The sequence below is a fragment of the Panicum virgatum genome, chromosome 8N (assembly GCF_016808335.1).
Source record: "Panicum virgatum strain AP13 chromosome 8N, P.virgatum_v5, whole genome shotgun sequence".
In the NCBI taxonomy this organism is placed as follows: domain Eukaryota; kingdom Viridiplantae; phylum Streptophyta; class Magnoliopsida; order Poales; family Poaceae; genus Panicum; species Panicum virgatum.
The window spans coordinates 20,628,395-20,642,792 of record NC_053152.1 but is presented as its reverse complement, the minus strand read 5'-3'; the positions used below and the strand labels follow the sequence as shown (position 1 = coordinate 20,642,792).

Here is a 14,398-nt window from a genome sequence, read left to right as displayed (position 1 = left end):
ACATGGTTGAATGGCAGAACCTTCGTGCTAAGCGGATACGAAACAGCTGCGGAAGGACCAGAAGCTGGAAAGGAAATTTTGGCATAGAACCAATATTGCGCCCAGTCATCCTCCCACTTGTTCTTTTGGCAATAGGAAAGCTTAATGTGCTCTATCTTCTGGGTCTTGTTAGCCCTCCTTGGATGGAATGAACAGTAACCACTCTGCGCAGTGTGAAGCTGATCATCATCTTCGAATGTCACTTTCTGACCTTGTGGGTGTATCTCGTATAGCCTACAAATGGCATCCACGCTAACTGCCCCCCCCAAAAGTCTTCACTGTCCAAAGAAACTTACAGTTGCATAATAGCGTTTGGGGTCAAACGGTGCATGTTCAACCCAAATCTTGCAAAGATCTCAGGCAAAACAGGGTCAACCGGGAACCGAAGCCTAGCAACGAAGAAATCCCAGTACACCACACACTCTCCTTCTAGAGGCTCGGGAGTCTCCTCACCCTCAGGAGCGCGGCAAACCCCAGGTCTAAAATAACCCTTTGGACATAAGAATCCACTAGAGCCTGTGTAACCAAGGAAGCCCCAAACATCACTGTCAGCGGAGGTTTGTCTCGTCCCATCAGCTCTGATGGATTTGCTTCCAATTGTGAAATATCTTCTTCACCAACGGCTAATGGGTTCTGAACCTCCTCACGTTCCACACTGTCGTCACCTTCGGTGGGTACCGCATTTACTTTCATGCGAGCCATCCCTACAAAAATCATTATAAGATCGAAGCTAATAAAAGACAATTGCACCAAGAAACCTTAGCAAAAGTAACAAGCAAACTCACAATGTCTCAAAGCACCCAAATCCCCTCCCTAGTTCGAAAAGCTCAGTACCAATCGCAATCTAATAGGTGTCAATACCAAAAATAGAAGCGAAGGTTCGCAAAACTGAAAGCGTGAAAGGGACGGCACCCCTCCATTACCCTTTTATAGGGGGGTGAAGAGCATAGTAACCACCGATGGTAAAATCGAGAAGAATCACAAGCGACCTCCAGTCAAATGGCAACACGTGTCCTAATAACCTTCAGGTCGTGCCAACCTCCGATCTGGGGGAGACGTTTATGAGCGTCTTGCGTGCAATCCGACGTTTCGCAGCTTCGGACCATCTGAAGTTGACCCTCGCCCACGAGGGGTTATTGTTGAGGATTGCCCCCTCAGACCGAAGGTCGACCCAAAGGTTAGGCCAAAGGTTGGTGAGAACTAACTTGCTGGGAGAACCTTTCTCTAGTTGTCTGCGCAGGTCTGAGCTGACGGGAGGAGCGATGTGCATTTTGCGACGAACCTTTGGAAGAGCGAAGGACAACCGGCGACCTCCGATCAAAGGTTCCAACCCGAAGGTCATGTGCAAGACCAAGTGGCTGGCATGAGTCAAGTTGACGTGGGCAATTTGAATACTTCTACTCAGCCAATTACCAGAAACCCCCACTGTGTACTCTGGACCTCCAGGTTCTGCGGAGGGGTATTTCAGAAATGTTGTAATAGGTTAGGCGGTATAAATATCCCTCTCTCACAACAATGTAACGGTTTGAACATTTTTGGAATGTAGAGCTATTTGCAATTGTGTCACTGTTCCTCTGTTCAAGACCTTCGCTGTTTCCTTCTCTTTCCTTCTGCTTGGGCATAGCAACCTAGATCCCAACAAAGCTACGTGGTTGAAGGGCCAGATCAGGTATACGTACGTGTATATATGTCTGAAAAGAGCGATGTGCGCCAAGGATCCTAGAAGATTTCAAAACATTGTTAATTCATGAAGGCTCTATTAGTAGTCACGGAAGAAAGGCAAAGGATATCAAAAATATTGGAGGTTGCTGACCTGGCATACGTGGAATGCATGTTTATCTGTCTCTTGACCGATGACAAAAAATAAGGACGTGACCCCTCTGTAACGCTGCAGACAGTGTGGTCCGCATTGGCGGCGCCATCAATTCATCACGGACCGGTCGCTGCCGGCACAACCAGAGGCGCCGAATGTGGTCAACATCGCTGCCCATGGCACGGATGGCAGAGGTGCCGCCACAATGCCACAAGGAATCAAGGATATCAAAAACGTAAAAGCGGCCATGAGATTAAATCGTCAGCTATCCTGATTGACTATCGGCTAGTACACAATCATTAGATACAGCCGATGAAGAGGGTTCTTCATCTGACCATGCCTAAGGTAGAAGCCGACAAAGAAGACATGCACGCATAGTACAAACAAACTCTTTTGATGCCATATTTCCATCTCCTGAAATATGGGCTTTTGTATTTTAGTGTTGTCATCAATAAATTTTTTTGCTGTTAGCATTATTTTAACATCTATATGCCAGAGCAGATAGCTGTGACCATCTGTTGCAATTAGTGAAATCCTTATTGACTAGACCAGCCATTTTTCTACATGAAATTTATTGTGTGTAAATTTATGCAAAATAATGAAATCAAGATGATTCTTGGATCATAATTTAAGGTATTTTGAATCAATAGTGTAACTATTTTAATTGTATTCCTGCAGGAATCAATGACTTGATAGTCTTAATGTATATAAATTTAATAATATGGAGTATTTTGGACATACACAATACAAGTAATCATCATAAGATGTAGACCTCTTAGTAATAGGCAAATAACTTACTGCCTAAAAGCATGGTCTCAGGGCAAATAAATTTTTAAACAATTTATTACGGTCGATGCCAAGGTCTCCATTCCCTTGTGTTTTTCTAAAAATTCTGATTTAAATACCTTAATTTTGATTTTGCATATTACTACATGATGTAGAATGTAAATCAAGTGCCATTTTTGCAATGATACAAATAAAATAAATGGCACATGAAAAGATTGTTCTAAAATAATATTTGCATAACCAATGTAAGATCTGCGAATCATATATATATAATTACTGCAGTAATAACATCATCCATATGACATTGGTTCTTAGTATCCGAACCTGATGATCTAGATAACTATTTACAATATTTATGCAAATTCCGAATAACATGAGGACTAAACTGAACAATCTAGGGCCTTAATTATAAACATGCAGCATTGAATATACTAAATCATGAAACCGGAGGGTCTTTATGCAAGATTGCAGAGGAAGAAAGGGGGCTAGGTCGGCCTGCCGCTGTGGTGGCTTGGCAGCGGCCTAGATTGGCTCGACTGGGCTTGAATTGACCGATTTGGCTCATGTCGGCCATGGCCCGTATAAAGGGAGGGGCAGACTTAGGGTTGAAACCCTAACCCCGTCTCTTAGAACCGCCGCCGCTGCCTCCTGGTGTCCTCTGCGCCGCGTCCTCTAGTGTGCGCCGCCGTGAAGAGCTGCCGCCAAAGGTGGGCTCCGGTGTGCGCCCCTCCCCGCCTTCCCCTCTTCTTCTCATCTTCGCCCGTCCCCATGCGCCACAACGGGTGAGGGAACGGGCGTTGTGGGCGCTATCCTTGGTGGAAGAGAAGCGAGAGCCGAGGACGTCGCTACTGGTGCCTCCGAGCGCCGCACCCAGTACTAGTGGGCGCCGCCTCCTCTCGTTCTCCCCAATCTCATCGGTCCGGCCCCCTTCCGTGTGACAGCCACTCGAGACCGGGCCAGCGACCAAGGAGACGGGAGGGTAAGGGGGTGGTTGTCGTGGAGGTGCCGCCGGCCGCCGATGGCGAGGATGTAGGCGACGGCGGGTCCGTCGCAGATGCCGCCGGGCTGCTAATGTGGTGGTCACCGGAGGTGCGGTCGTGCAAGATAACGCCGAAAGCATCATCGCATCAACGGCGTCATGTTGGGAAGGAGCGATTGCCACGGGAGTTACCACATGTCGGGAAGGAACGGCCGTCGGGAGTGGCTCAGGAGGGGCGGGTGCCTGCCGCCGCTGATCATGGCCATAGGGGCCCCACGGTTGCCAATGGCGGTTGTATAGGCACGGTTGTGCCATCTTCGTTGAAGAAAATGGTACGTTCCTCCTTTGAGTTGCAATGTAATGAAGATGAACAGAGTCCATTCTTACCTGTGGAAGGCCTTGTTTCTCGTCGAGTCTCTGATTTGTTGGTGAGAGTTCTCATCGAGTTTCCTGGAAACCGAACTCGGCAAGTTGTGTCTCTTGTTTTGGGTGAGAGTGAATCTCTCAATGCCTCGTGGCCTCTCTCCTGTGCTATCGTTGTTTTAAAGCATGCGTGCATGATAACGTGTTTAATGAAAAGTGAAGAGAGAATGAGATTGAACAACTGATTCCATTGATAGGGAATTTTGGTTTATATACAAGCCCAAGGGGTAAAGGTGCTCGAAGGTACATGGCCCTTTGGGTTGGCCCTTTCATGTAATATAACTGCTGGTGATGTCATTAACCTATTAAGTAATTAACTAATTATAAAAATTGATCACTAATCTAATTTTCTTCATAACAGCTTCATCGACGAGGACTCTTCACAAGGGGATTGGGAGTCCATGTATTTTAATATTCTCGTTACTTGGCATTAAATAAGATAGTCAAATCATAGTTGGTTTAGGTAAGTTCGAGTTTGCGTGAGTTCCAAGCCGCTCCTATAAATATAAAGGGATGACGATCACTGTATGTTTTTTGTCACCTCTAGTCCAATCAAACATATTTACTTTCTCAAGTATTGCCCTAGGAGTAGGAGTAATGTAGATTTTTGATGAGTTCTTCAGCAAGCTGGGCTGCATCACCTCGATCTCCAATCGCCGCGGTCATCATCAACCAGGTGTTCTAGGCTTTAACCATCGAGCGCATCGCTGTGGTTTTGTCTAGATTGATCTACAAGTTATCAGATTTTTTAGGCTTTAATTACTGGCGCATCGCTGTAATTATGTCTTGTTTGTCTACCAGTTATTGATTCTTATCATATCTTGTAAGGCTGCATCATCCGATCGGCCAGATGTGGTACAATCACAATTACCCTAGCGTTGATTAGGATCGCATTGGCTAATTTTCCTTTAATCTATCATCTCGCTGTTAAAATTGCTTTGATTAGCTTTTATCTTGTTGAAATAGATGATAGATTATTTAATAGTCTATTGCATCTTAATCTTGGTTATCTTTGAAGTGCAGTTGGAATCGAGTCCTACTGTGAATAGATCTGTTGGCTGGTGAAGCTTAGATTAACCACTTGCTGTTAGTGTTTCTAGATCACAACTTTTGGGCACATTGCTGTCCTTTCATCCAGAAACATTGGTGATAAAGTCTGTTGAAGCTTCTTGGCTTACTCATAGTGGATTAAGAGCTCAACGGCACTCCATTTCCTATCGGCTTTCTAGCCGATAGTTTTCACATTTTCTTGTAATCAATGTTATGGATCTAATTCAGATAGCCGATGAGTTGCTCATGCACATCAGAATGCTAGAACCGGCTTCATGGCCGGTAACATATTATTATACTTTATTCGGCTATATCATCATCGCTACTGTTGCCAGGATCACATCGACCTGATCGGTCGATCGCCTTTGACTTGAAGAGGATCATCTTCAGCTTGTCAGTTGAATGGTCAAACAGACTGGCACGCTCGCGCATACCACGCGCACTGATTTGTCTTTTGTACGAAGAAATGAAGTAGATCTCCTAGGCCCTGTGTTGATCAACGTTGGGATCCTATCGGCGGATTTTTGCGTCAACACATACTTCTTTTGGGCTGGGGGGATAGATTTAGTTGCTTCATTCTTGAGCAGTTTTGATGTTGGATGTTCGGTAGGCGGTGGATCTGTTGGAAGAGTTCTACCTGGACAGGGACGGGGGAAAGAGGTATGAAAATTAGTAAACCAAGATTTAAGCTCCAATTCCAAGCAGGGTTTGGCTCTTTGCAATTTTTTCATAAAATTCCCAAAAAAACAACATAATCATGGCATTTCGTATACATATTTATTGAATTACATCGAATATCTTTTTGATGAGGTCAATTTGGTCCTCCATATCCAGAGCACTATCTATTACAATGTAGGAGCACGATAAACAAACTACTGATACATCATACAACAATTGCTACAGATGCACTATAGCTTCAACTGATTATTCCCTCTGTTGTCATTGAGATATTTCTAGATACATAATTTTTTTACGTACATGAAAGAGGGAGTATGACTATTATAAGTCATATTTCATCTCGCGCATGAAATCATCTAAACTTTGCTAGCTCGCCTAAGAAGGCATCTGCGTGCTTCTCCCTTACACACGCCGAATACACACTACTGGACCCGTTCTTCTCTTTGCACGGCAGGTTCACCATGCAACTCGGCCATCTCACAAACGACGGCTGCATGTAGCACATCACCCTCTTCGGCGTCCCGCTGCCGAAGTCAGCCTTCTCGAAGCCGATGTTCCGCCACGAGGACAGGACGAGCGCGTTGTACAGAAGCTCGTCGAGCTGGTTCTCATCCAGGTCGTAGTCGTTGTCGTTCTTGGCGAACATCGAGTCATACACCCCATCCTTGGCACGCTTGATCATTTGGACGAGGTCGGTGACCTCCGCGTTCGCCACCGTGCCGGCCGTGGCCGTCACCAGCGCCGCCCCGACGCAGTTGCCGTAGTAGCCATCCTTAGCGTTCACATGCCTACGCACGTTAGCTGCAAAGGAGAGCAAAGCCAGAGAATCCGGACAAGAGGCGATCGCGCGAGTGCGGCACTTCCATAGCACGGCGGCGACCGCCTCGAACGTGGTGCACGTCTGACGTCGGCCATCGGAGCGCTCGTGGAACTCAGCTCTGATGCGGTCGATGGCGCTCGAGGGGACGGTGATGTCCAGGCAGACGACCCCGCCCAACGGCTTGGAGGATTGGAAGATGGTGGGCGGAGGGAAGCTGGGGAGCGAATCGTCCCATCTGACCGGAGCAAGGGACGGCGACGGCGACCCGCGCGCGAGTTCGCCGACGGCCTGCAAGAACTGGGCCATCCCATTGCCGTCAGCGGCGCCATGGTTCCAGGTCACACCCACGACGAACCCGCCGCAGGAGAACTCCGTCACTTGCATCAGCAGCAACGGGTCGGCGGTGCCGCATTGCCCGGCCGGGTAGTAGACGGCAAGCTCCTCCACCAGCGGCGGCGCCCTCGTGTCAGGCGATCTGGTGAAGAATTCGGCGTCCTTAAAGGCACGGTTGGTGGACGCGGCGACGAATGCCACGCCGTCCTCGCCGCTGCACTGGATGTAGAGCTCCTTGTCGTGATCATCGCCGCCGCCGCAGCCAGGCCCTGCAACAATACGACCGGAGATAGGGTAGTAGGTGACCAACGCTCGGGAGAGTGCTCTCTTGATGGTCATGGCGGCGTCGCGGATCGGATTCTCGAACACCAGGAACGCCGTGACCGGCACCGTGGCATTAGGCCTGTCGAAAGACGAGAGCTTTATGGCGCTGCCGCTCGTCGCGGCCGACGGCCTCACCACCATTGCCGGTGACCTTCTCACCACAACGTCCATCGTCCTCTACGTTTGTTTCCGACTTGTCTAGCGTTGGTGGCTTGATGCTCTCGTTATAATACGCGCTTTAATTTGGAGGGGGAGTAATCTGGAATGCACATCCATCCTGCTGCTCTGTTTATATATTCTTGTACGGATCCGACTCCGGTTTTTCAAAGCCCACGAGCTCCATGTGCCAGCCGACCTCCCATATATAATCCCCAGGTTGCTGGCATGCATCCACGTTGCCATGTTTGACCTCACCTGCGCGTGGATGGGTGCATCCCCGCCACCCACCACATCCTCCTTCCATGTGGCTGGAAAATCCCACACCTAGCCGATCGTCCTTGTTGCACGTGGATTGAAAATCCCTCTCTGAGTCAATACATTTGGAAGAGCGTGGATGTTTTGGTTACGGCAGGGTGGTTTGGCAGGGATATACTGTATATACTATACACCCTGGAGTTGAACCCCTCGCAGCAAAGCGACGCGTGGCGAGAGACGCCCGACGTGGTTCCTGGATTGGGTGTCATCCTATGCCGCGGGTTCTCGCCATGGTCGGTCCGCTTACCTCGGCGTCACGGGCCGCCTCGGCTTCTCCCTCCGCCCCTTTTCGTTTTCGCCTTGGTGGCGACGCTTGGGCGAGGAGGCGGAGGCACCCGATGGATGCACCGGCGCGCCGCCGAGTTGGCCGGAGGCCACGCCGCTCTCCGCCAGGGCCACATCCACCGAATTGAGGCAGATGCGGAGGGGCGGGTGGGGAGGGCCGGCGGCGGCGCCGGTTCCTGGACACGGAGGCGGAGGTGCCGGTCCTGGACGCGGCTTTCGGGGACGCCCCCCCCCCCGAGCACGCGCGGTGACCGGTAGCGCTTGGATCCGGCCAGCCGCGCCTGGATTCGGCCGGCGGCGCTTGGTCCAGCGGTGGCGCGGGGAGATCACGGGCGGGGGTGGCCGGTGTGAGAGAGGAGGAAGAGAGGGAGGCACAGATCCGCCTCGCGCAGCCGAGGAGCTCCGCCGCGGCCGCCCCGGCTCAGCCGCGAGGAGCTCCGCTGCGGTCGGCCCGGCTCCGCCGCGAGAGAGGGAGCAGAGCCGGCCGTGCCCACAGATCCACTGAGCTCGAAGCGGCTGAGCTCGAGGCGGCCAAGCTTGAGGCGGGCCTCCACCGGACCACCGCCGCTCGCGGGCCTTCGTCGTGCAGCCGCCGTGCGCGGGCCTCCGCGCTGCCATCGCCATGCTGCAGAGGGAGGAGGGAGCTCGAGGTCGGGAGGGAGAAGGGAGGGAGCTCTAGGCCGGGAGGAAGGAGGGAGGGAGCTGGAGGCTGGTGAGGGAAGAGGGCTGCACTGACGGCTGGCCAGCCGCCGCCGGAGAGAGCCGACGCGGCGGAGGAGCAAGGCTCGCTCAAGATGGGGGGTGCGGGAAAGAGATTTTTTTCTTTTTTTCCTTTCTGCTTTTACATCAGCGGAGCGCGTGGGATAGAGATGGGGTGCGGCGAAGCGCGCTGTTGGCCTAGTTAGTATTAGGAGGCGGCTAAAATACGACGGTAAAAACAACCATCCGTACGGCCTTACTATTTTTAGTAAAAAGTATAAATCAGCTTTCCCACCCACGTCCTGGACCATCTAAAAATGCGCGCCCCCAATTCCCCTCCCCACCTGCTGAAAATTGCCCAGGTGGCCCCCCTCCACCGCCGCCGCGGCGCCGCCATAGACCCAGAAAGAAGGGACAGAAAAACAGTAAAAAACTGCACATCAGCAGAGATTGTCGTAGGCAAAAGAAAATAGAGAAAAGAATTATGTTGTTGATGTAGAACATATTATTGATGTATCTAGAACATATACAGAAAAGGAAATATAGATATTGATCTAGAACACATCGATGTATCTCACAAGAGATTGAAAATATATTGTTGCCTACTTCTAATATATACACATTCAAGAATGATCTGCTTAACCCTGTATCAAAAACCCAAGAAATATCCTCTACGTTGCCTCCACTTTTGTCAGGCACTGCAAGGAAAAAAGTGTAGATCAGAGGCAGCAAAGTTAGTTTTTATATGGGGGCAGTAATGTTGAGAAAATTGTTTAGACAAAGTGCTCAGTTATGCTTTCCTGTGAACATATTATTGCCATTGCCCAAAATTCTGGTAGTAATGTTTAGAAATTGCTTAGACGAAGTACACTTTTATGCCTTTGAGTGAACACAATATTGCCCATTTTAAAATGCATCAAGTTAGTTTTATTCTTGTAGTCATGTTTAGAAAATGCTTTGGAAAAAATCTCTGTTATGCCTTTATATAAACACATTATAGCCTCACTACACAAAAATACTGCGAAACACCAAAAAATCTACTTCAGAATGTTCCTTAAACTGAAAACATTATCACTCTGACCTGCCTGACTTTAGATTATGAAAAGGAAGCACAAAATTACTACCATGCATGTTTTGATTATGAAAAAAAGATTACGTTGCTTGCAGGAAGCATTGATTTGAATGAGCGACCCTCTGAATTTGATTATGATTTCCTAGATGAAGGTGGTACAAATCCTTCCTATTGCATTCGGCTAGCCTTCTGTGTTGTGAGGTCACAATGCAATGAGCAGGGCCCGAGCCATCAAATCCAGAATGATGTTGTTGCCACAATACTTGCTGGTAAGAGCTCCCAATATGCATATACTTTCTGTTAACAACCAAGCATCTAGTGTTGTTGCTGGTGATGTTATGCAAGAGGGGCTAGTAGATATTGTAAAAGATACAGTGCAAGATGAGGTATGGTTAACACCTCCAGTACCGTATATACAAGGTAAAACTTTGGCACCATAAAGGTGGCCCAGGGGTTCTACAATTCCTATGCACAAAGGGTTGGGTTTTCTATCCGTGCAATCACTAGACGCTTATCATTATTGACATGTGAGAATCAGAAAGTTTAGTTTGTTTGTAACAATAAGAAGGCCGTGGGAGGAAAGTAAGGGAGGAACCAGCAATTGCAGAATCTAATGATAGCAATTGTGAGGCGGAAGAAGGAGAGTCTAAACATGATAATAACAATGGAGATGCAGAAAAGAGAAAGAAGCTGGATGGTGGCAAAAAAGGAAGAGGAAAAAGATAAAACATACAGACTGCAAAGGCAAAGATGGTTGTGAAGTTGATTGTTGATAAATGGCATGTGATCAAGCTATCCATAAAAAAGTTTCTAAGATCTCACAAAGGGATACCTAAGCAGGAAAAAGATTTTATTGCATTGTTGCATGGATGCAACTTGAGCACAGGTCGAATAATGCAGCCAGGGGCGAAGCTAGAATAGAATTAACCCTAGTGCACTCTCCATTGGATAGAAGGAAGCTAATGTAATTTACATGGTAAAATTTGATTAACTAGTAGGAATTTTCCTTTTTACCATGGTGCATGTGCACGAGGCAAACACAATGTGGCTTCACCCCTGAATGCAGCTTATGAATGAGTTTTATGGTTCAGCACAACTAGTTTCATATGAAGCCAAAGGTGTTGGCAACTTCCACTCTGTAGGGTCGAGTTGGCGGACTAGAGGGGGGGTGAATAGTCCTTTCTAAAACTAATTGCGCCGGCTAACCGAAACTTATGCGGAATTGAAACTATTCGCTTAGCCAAGACTTCACCCCTCTAACTATGACTCTAAGGCACCTCCGAAAAGATCCTACACCAAGCAAATGGAGTGCCGAGCTAGTAAGAGCTCTCCTAACAATTCTAATGCCAAGTCATACAAGCCTAAGCACTAGTACTTCACAAACCGGGGGAGCTCCTACACAATTCTAATGAGCAAAAGCACAAAGCCAAACCTAAGCTCACTAGATGCTCAAGGACAAGGATACACAATCCAAATCCAAGAGCTCAACTTGCTTAGCTACACAATCTAAGCAAGAGCAACTAATTAAGCTACACAAGCTAACTAGTTACACTAGGATCTCTACTTCTAGCTACACAAGCACAAGATATAGAAGAATGTAAATACAAGGCTTGTGATTTGGAGAATGCAAACCACCGAGAAGAGTAGACAAGATTGACACGGTGATTTTTATCCCGAGGTTCACTTGGTTGCCACCAAGCTAATCCCCGTTGAGACAAGCTCCAAGGTTGCCGCCGATCCTCTTGCTAGTGGTGACTCTCAAGTCACACTCTCCCACGTGGAGTGCTCACACCGAGCTCTAGCACATGATCCGGCCGGATCACTTGTTGCTCTTCACGTCTCGCTCAACTAGAGTTGCTCTTCGCGGCTCCCGCGGGGTGAGCACAATACCCCTCACAATCTCTTTTCCGGAGCACCGCACAATCTTCTTGCGGGCTTCAACGGAGCCTCTTGCCACCAAGCCGTCTAGGAGATGGCAACCTCCAAGAGTAACAAGCACACCGGCTTGCAACACGATCACTTAGTGCCACTCGATGCAATCTCTCAAAGCAATCACACTAGAATCGCTCTCTCACTCGATCGGATGATTACTATCAAGTTAGAGTGAGTAGAGGGCTCTCAAGCACTCTCACACATGGACACCAAGTCCCCAAGGTGCTCAGCCACCTCAAATGGCCGGCCACACCCCCTATTTATAGAGGGAGGCCCCAAACTAGCCCTTACACTCAAATCCCGTGAAAACAGAGTTTTCGCGGACTGTCCGCCTCACAGAAACCGGACCGTCCGCCATTCAAAACCAACGGCTAGAACTGCAATGATTATGTGTCAGAGTCGACCGTTAGAGCCCTGGGCAGACTGTCCGCACCCCTGGGGCGGACTGTGCGTGGTTCAAAACTTCGAACCAACCGATTTGCAAATGTCTCTGACTAAAACTGGAAGTGACCGGCGGACTGTCCGCTCCCCAGGGGCGGACCGTCCGCAGTTCAAAAAGTGAGCACACACAGAAACCGCAATGTTTCTGTACCAGAATTTTCAGTAGGGGGCGGACCGTCTGCCCCCAAGGACCGGACGGTCCGCAGTTCATTTTGGACACCCAAGACAGAACTACCAAGTTTCTGCGCCTATTTCAGCTTTTAAAGGCGGACCGTCCGCCCCCATGGACCGGACGGTCCGCAGTTCATTTTGGACCACCAACAGAGCCAAAAACGGTTCTGTTCGAGCTCATCCGAGATAACGGCGGACCGTCCGCCCCCTTGAGCGGACCGTCCGCAGGTATATTTCCAGCAGAAATGTACCTCGGTAAAATGGCCATAACTCTTAGCTCCGATGTCCAAATTAGGTGATCTTGGACTCTATGGAAAGCTAATTCAGAGGGCTACACAACCCAACTGAATACTTGATCCAAAACACAATGGATCAAAGCAGTATTCCACTCCAAGAGACCACCTAATTTCCGGAGAAAACCGAAAAACCTTTCTTGCTTCCCAAAGTTGATCAACATCAACTCCAACTCTTTCTCCTTTGCAAATGTGCCAACACCACCACGTGAACAACACCATGTGCATGTGTGTTAGCATTTCACAATCATTTTCAAAGGATTTTCACTTGATCTCACCATGCCACTCGATCCTAGCAACATCGCAATGTTAGATCGCTCAAGTGGCACTAGATGACCGATATGCAAACAAGTTTGCCCCTCTTGATAGTACGGCCATCTATCCTAAATCCGGTCATGCACTTCTCTACACAACCTTTGACCGGTGAAATGAAATGCCCTACAAGTCATACCTTTGCCTTGCGCATTCCATTTCATCTTTCCAAATATTGATGCCACACAAGCACCAAACTCCATCAAGCCTTTTGATCATCATCATGAGTCAACACTTGGCTTGATCTTTCTTTGAATGATATGATCCACTCCATATTATCACATGACCTCTTTGGTCCATCGATCTTGACCTTGCTCGCTCTTCACCGTTGCCTCGGTCCATCGGCGCCAAATCTTGCCCAAGCTTCACCGCCTCGCGGTCCCTCGCTTCAAAGCCTTGACTTGCCCTTCTCCATTGCAACCGGTCCATCAAGCCAAGCCTTGTCTTGATCTTCTCCACTTTGGTCACATGACTCCATGTCATGTCTCATATGCAATGAGCTCCTCGATTACACTATATGAGCATAGCATCTACCCTTAGCCATTTCTCCTCCATGGCACATGTTGCTCATACTAGTGTCTTTGTGTGGACTAATTTCCTGTGTATCTCAACATAAACACTTATTAGTCCACCTAAGTTGTCACTCAATTACCAAAACCAAACAAGGGCCTTTCAATCTCCCCCTTTTTGGTAATTGATGACAACTCTACAAAGATATGGAAATTAAGCATATTCCAAGCTAGCACTTCACACACGTGTAAAAAGATAACTTGGTTTGGATTTTATGTTTCTTATCCACCATTAAGACCACTTGTAAAAGATTGGATAAGCACCATATAAATCCGACTTGGTAGTGATAACTCCCCCTACATGTCTGTTCAAGAGATTGGTTTTAAACTCACTCACATGCATAAATATGAAATTTGTGGGATTGTTATCACTACTAAGTGATGCTAAGGTATATAGGATAAACCTTTGAAGCGTGATACCAATTTGAGTTGCATCCTTGAAGTTCATTCCTTAGCATCAATGAGTAACTAGACATTCATCAAAAAACTCAAGATACCTCATGAGATCAACAATATTAGCAAGGCTCTTGATTCACTTGTAAAAAAATGTCTAGCTATAATCTATGCATGCTAGTTATCAAATCATCAATCAAGTTCTATGACTAGCATACATCACACACAAACAATGCATATATAAATTCTAAAACTTATGCAAATGCAAGAAAGCACATGAATATGCACATATCAAATGCAAGCAACCAAGTTCATGAGCTTGCTCCCCCTACTTGTGTGCTCCTCTTGTCCAAGAATATTGATCCTCTTGATCCATGTCCATGATCGCACTCTCATCTCATCTCCCCCTTTGTCATCAAAGGATAATTCATATCTTTGTTCATTTCTCTCCCCCTTTGTTATCAATGACCATAAAAAGGGCCGAAGCCACATGAAATTTGCCATGTGAAGAT

At 47.8% G+C, this 14,398-nt stretch overlaps 1 protein-coding gene across 1 annotated transcript; it reads right to left on the bottom strand.

Moving 5' to 3' along the window:
* Positions 1-5,906: 5,906 nt before the first annotated feature.
* LOC120686102 (acyl transferase 15-like) lies at positions 5,907-7,491 on the bottom strand. Its single transcript, XM_039968256.1, has one exon. The coding sequence runs from the start codon at positions 7,414-7,416 to the stop codon at positions 6,121-6,123; it is 1,296 nt and encodes a 431-aa protein (XP_039824190.1). The 5' UTR covers positions 7,417-7,491; the 3' UTR covers positions 5,907-6,120.
* Between the last annotated feature and the right edge of the window lie 6,907 nt (positions 7,492-14,398).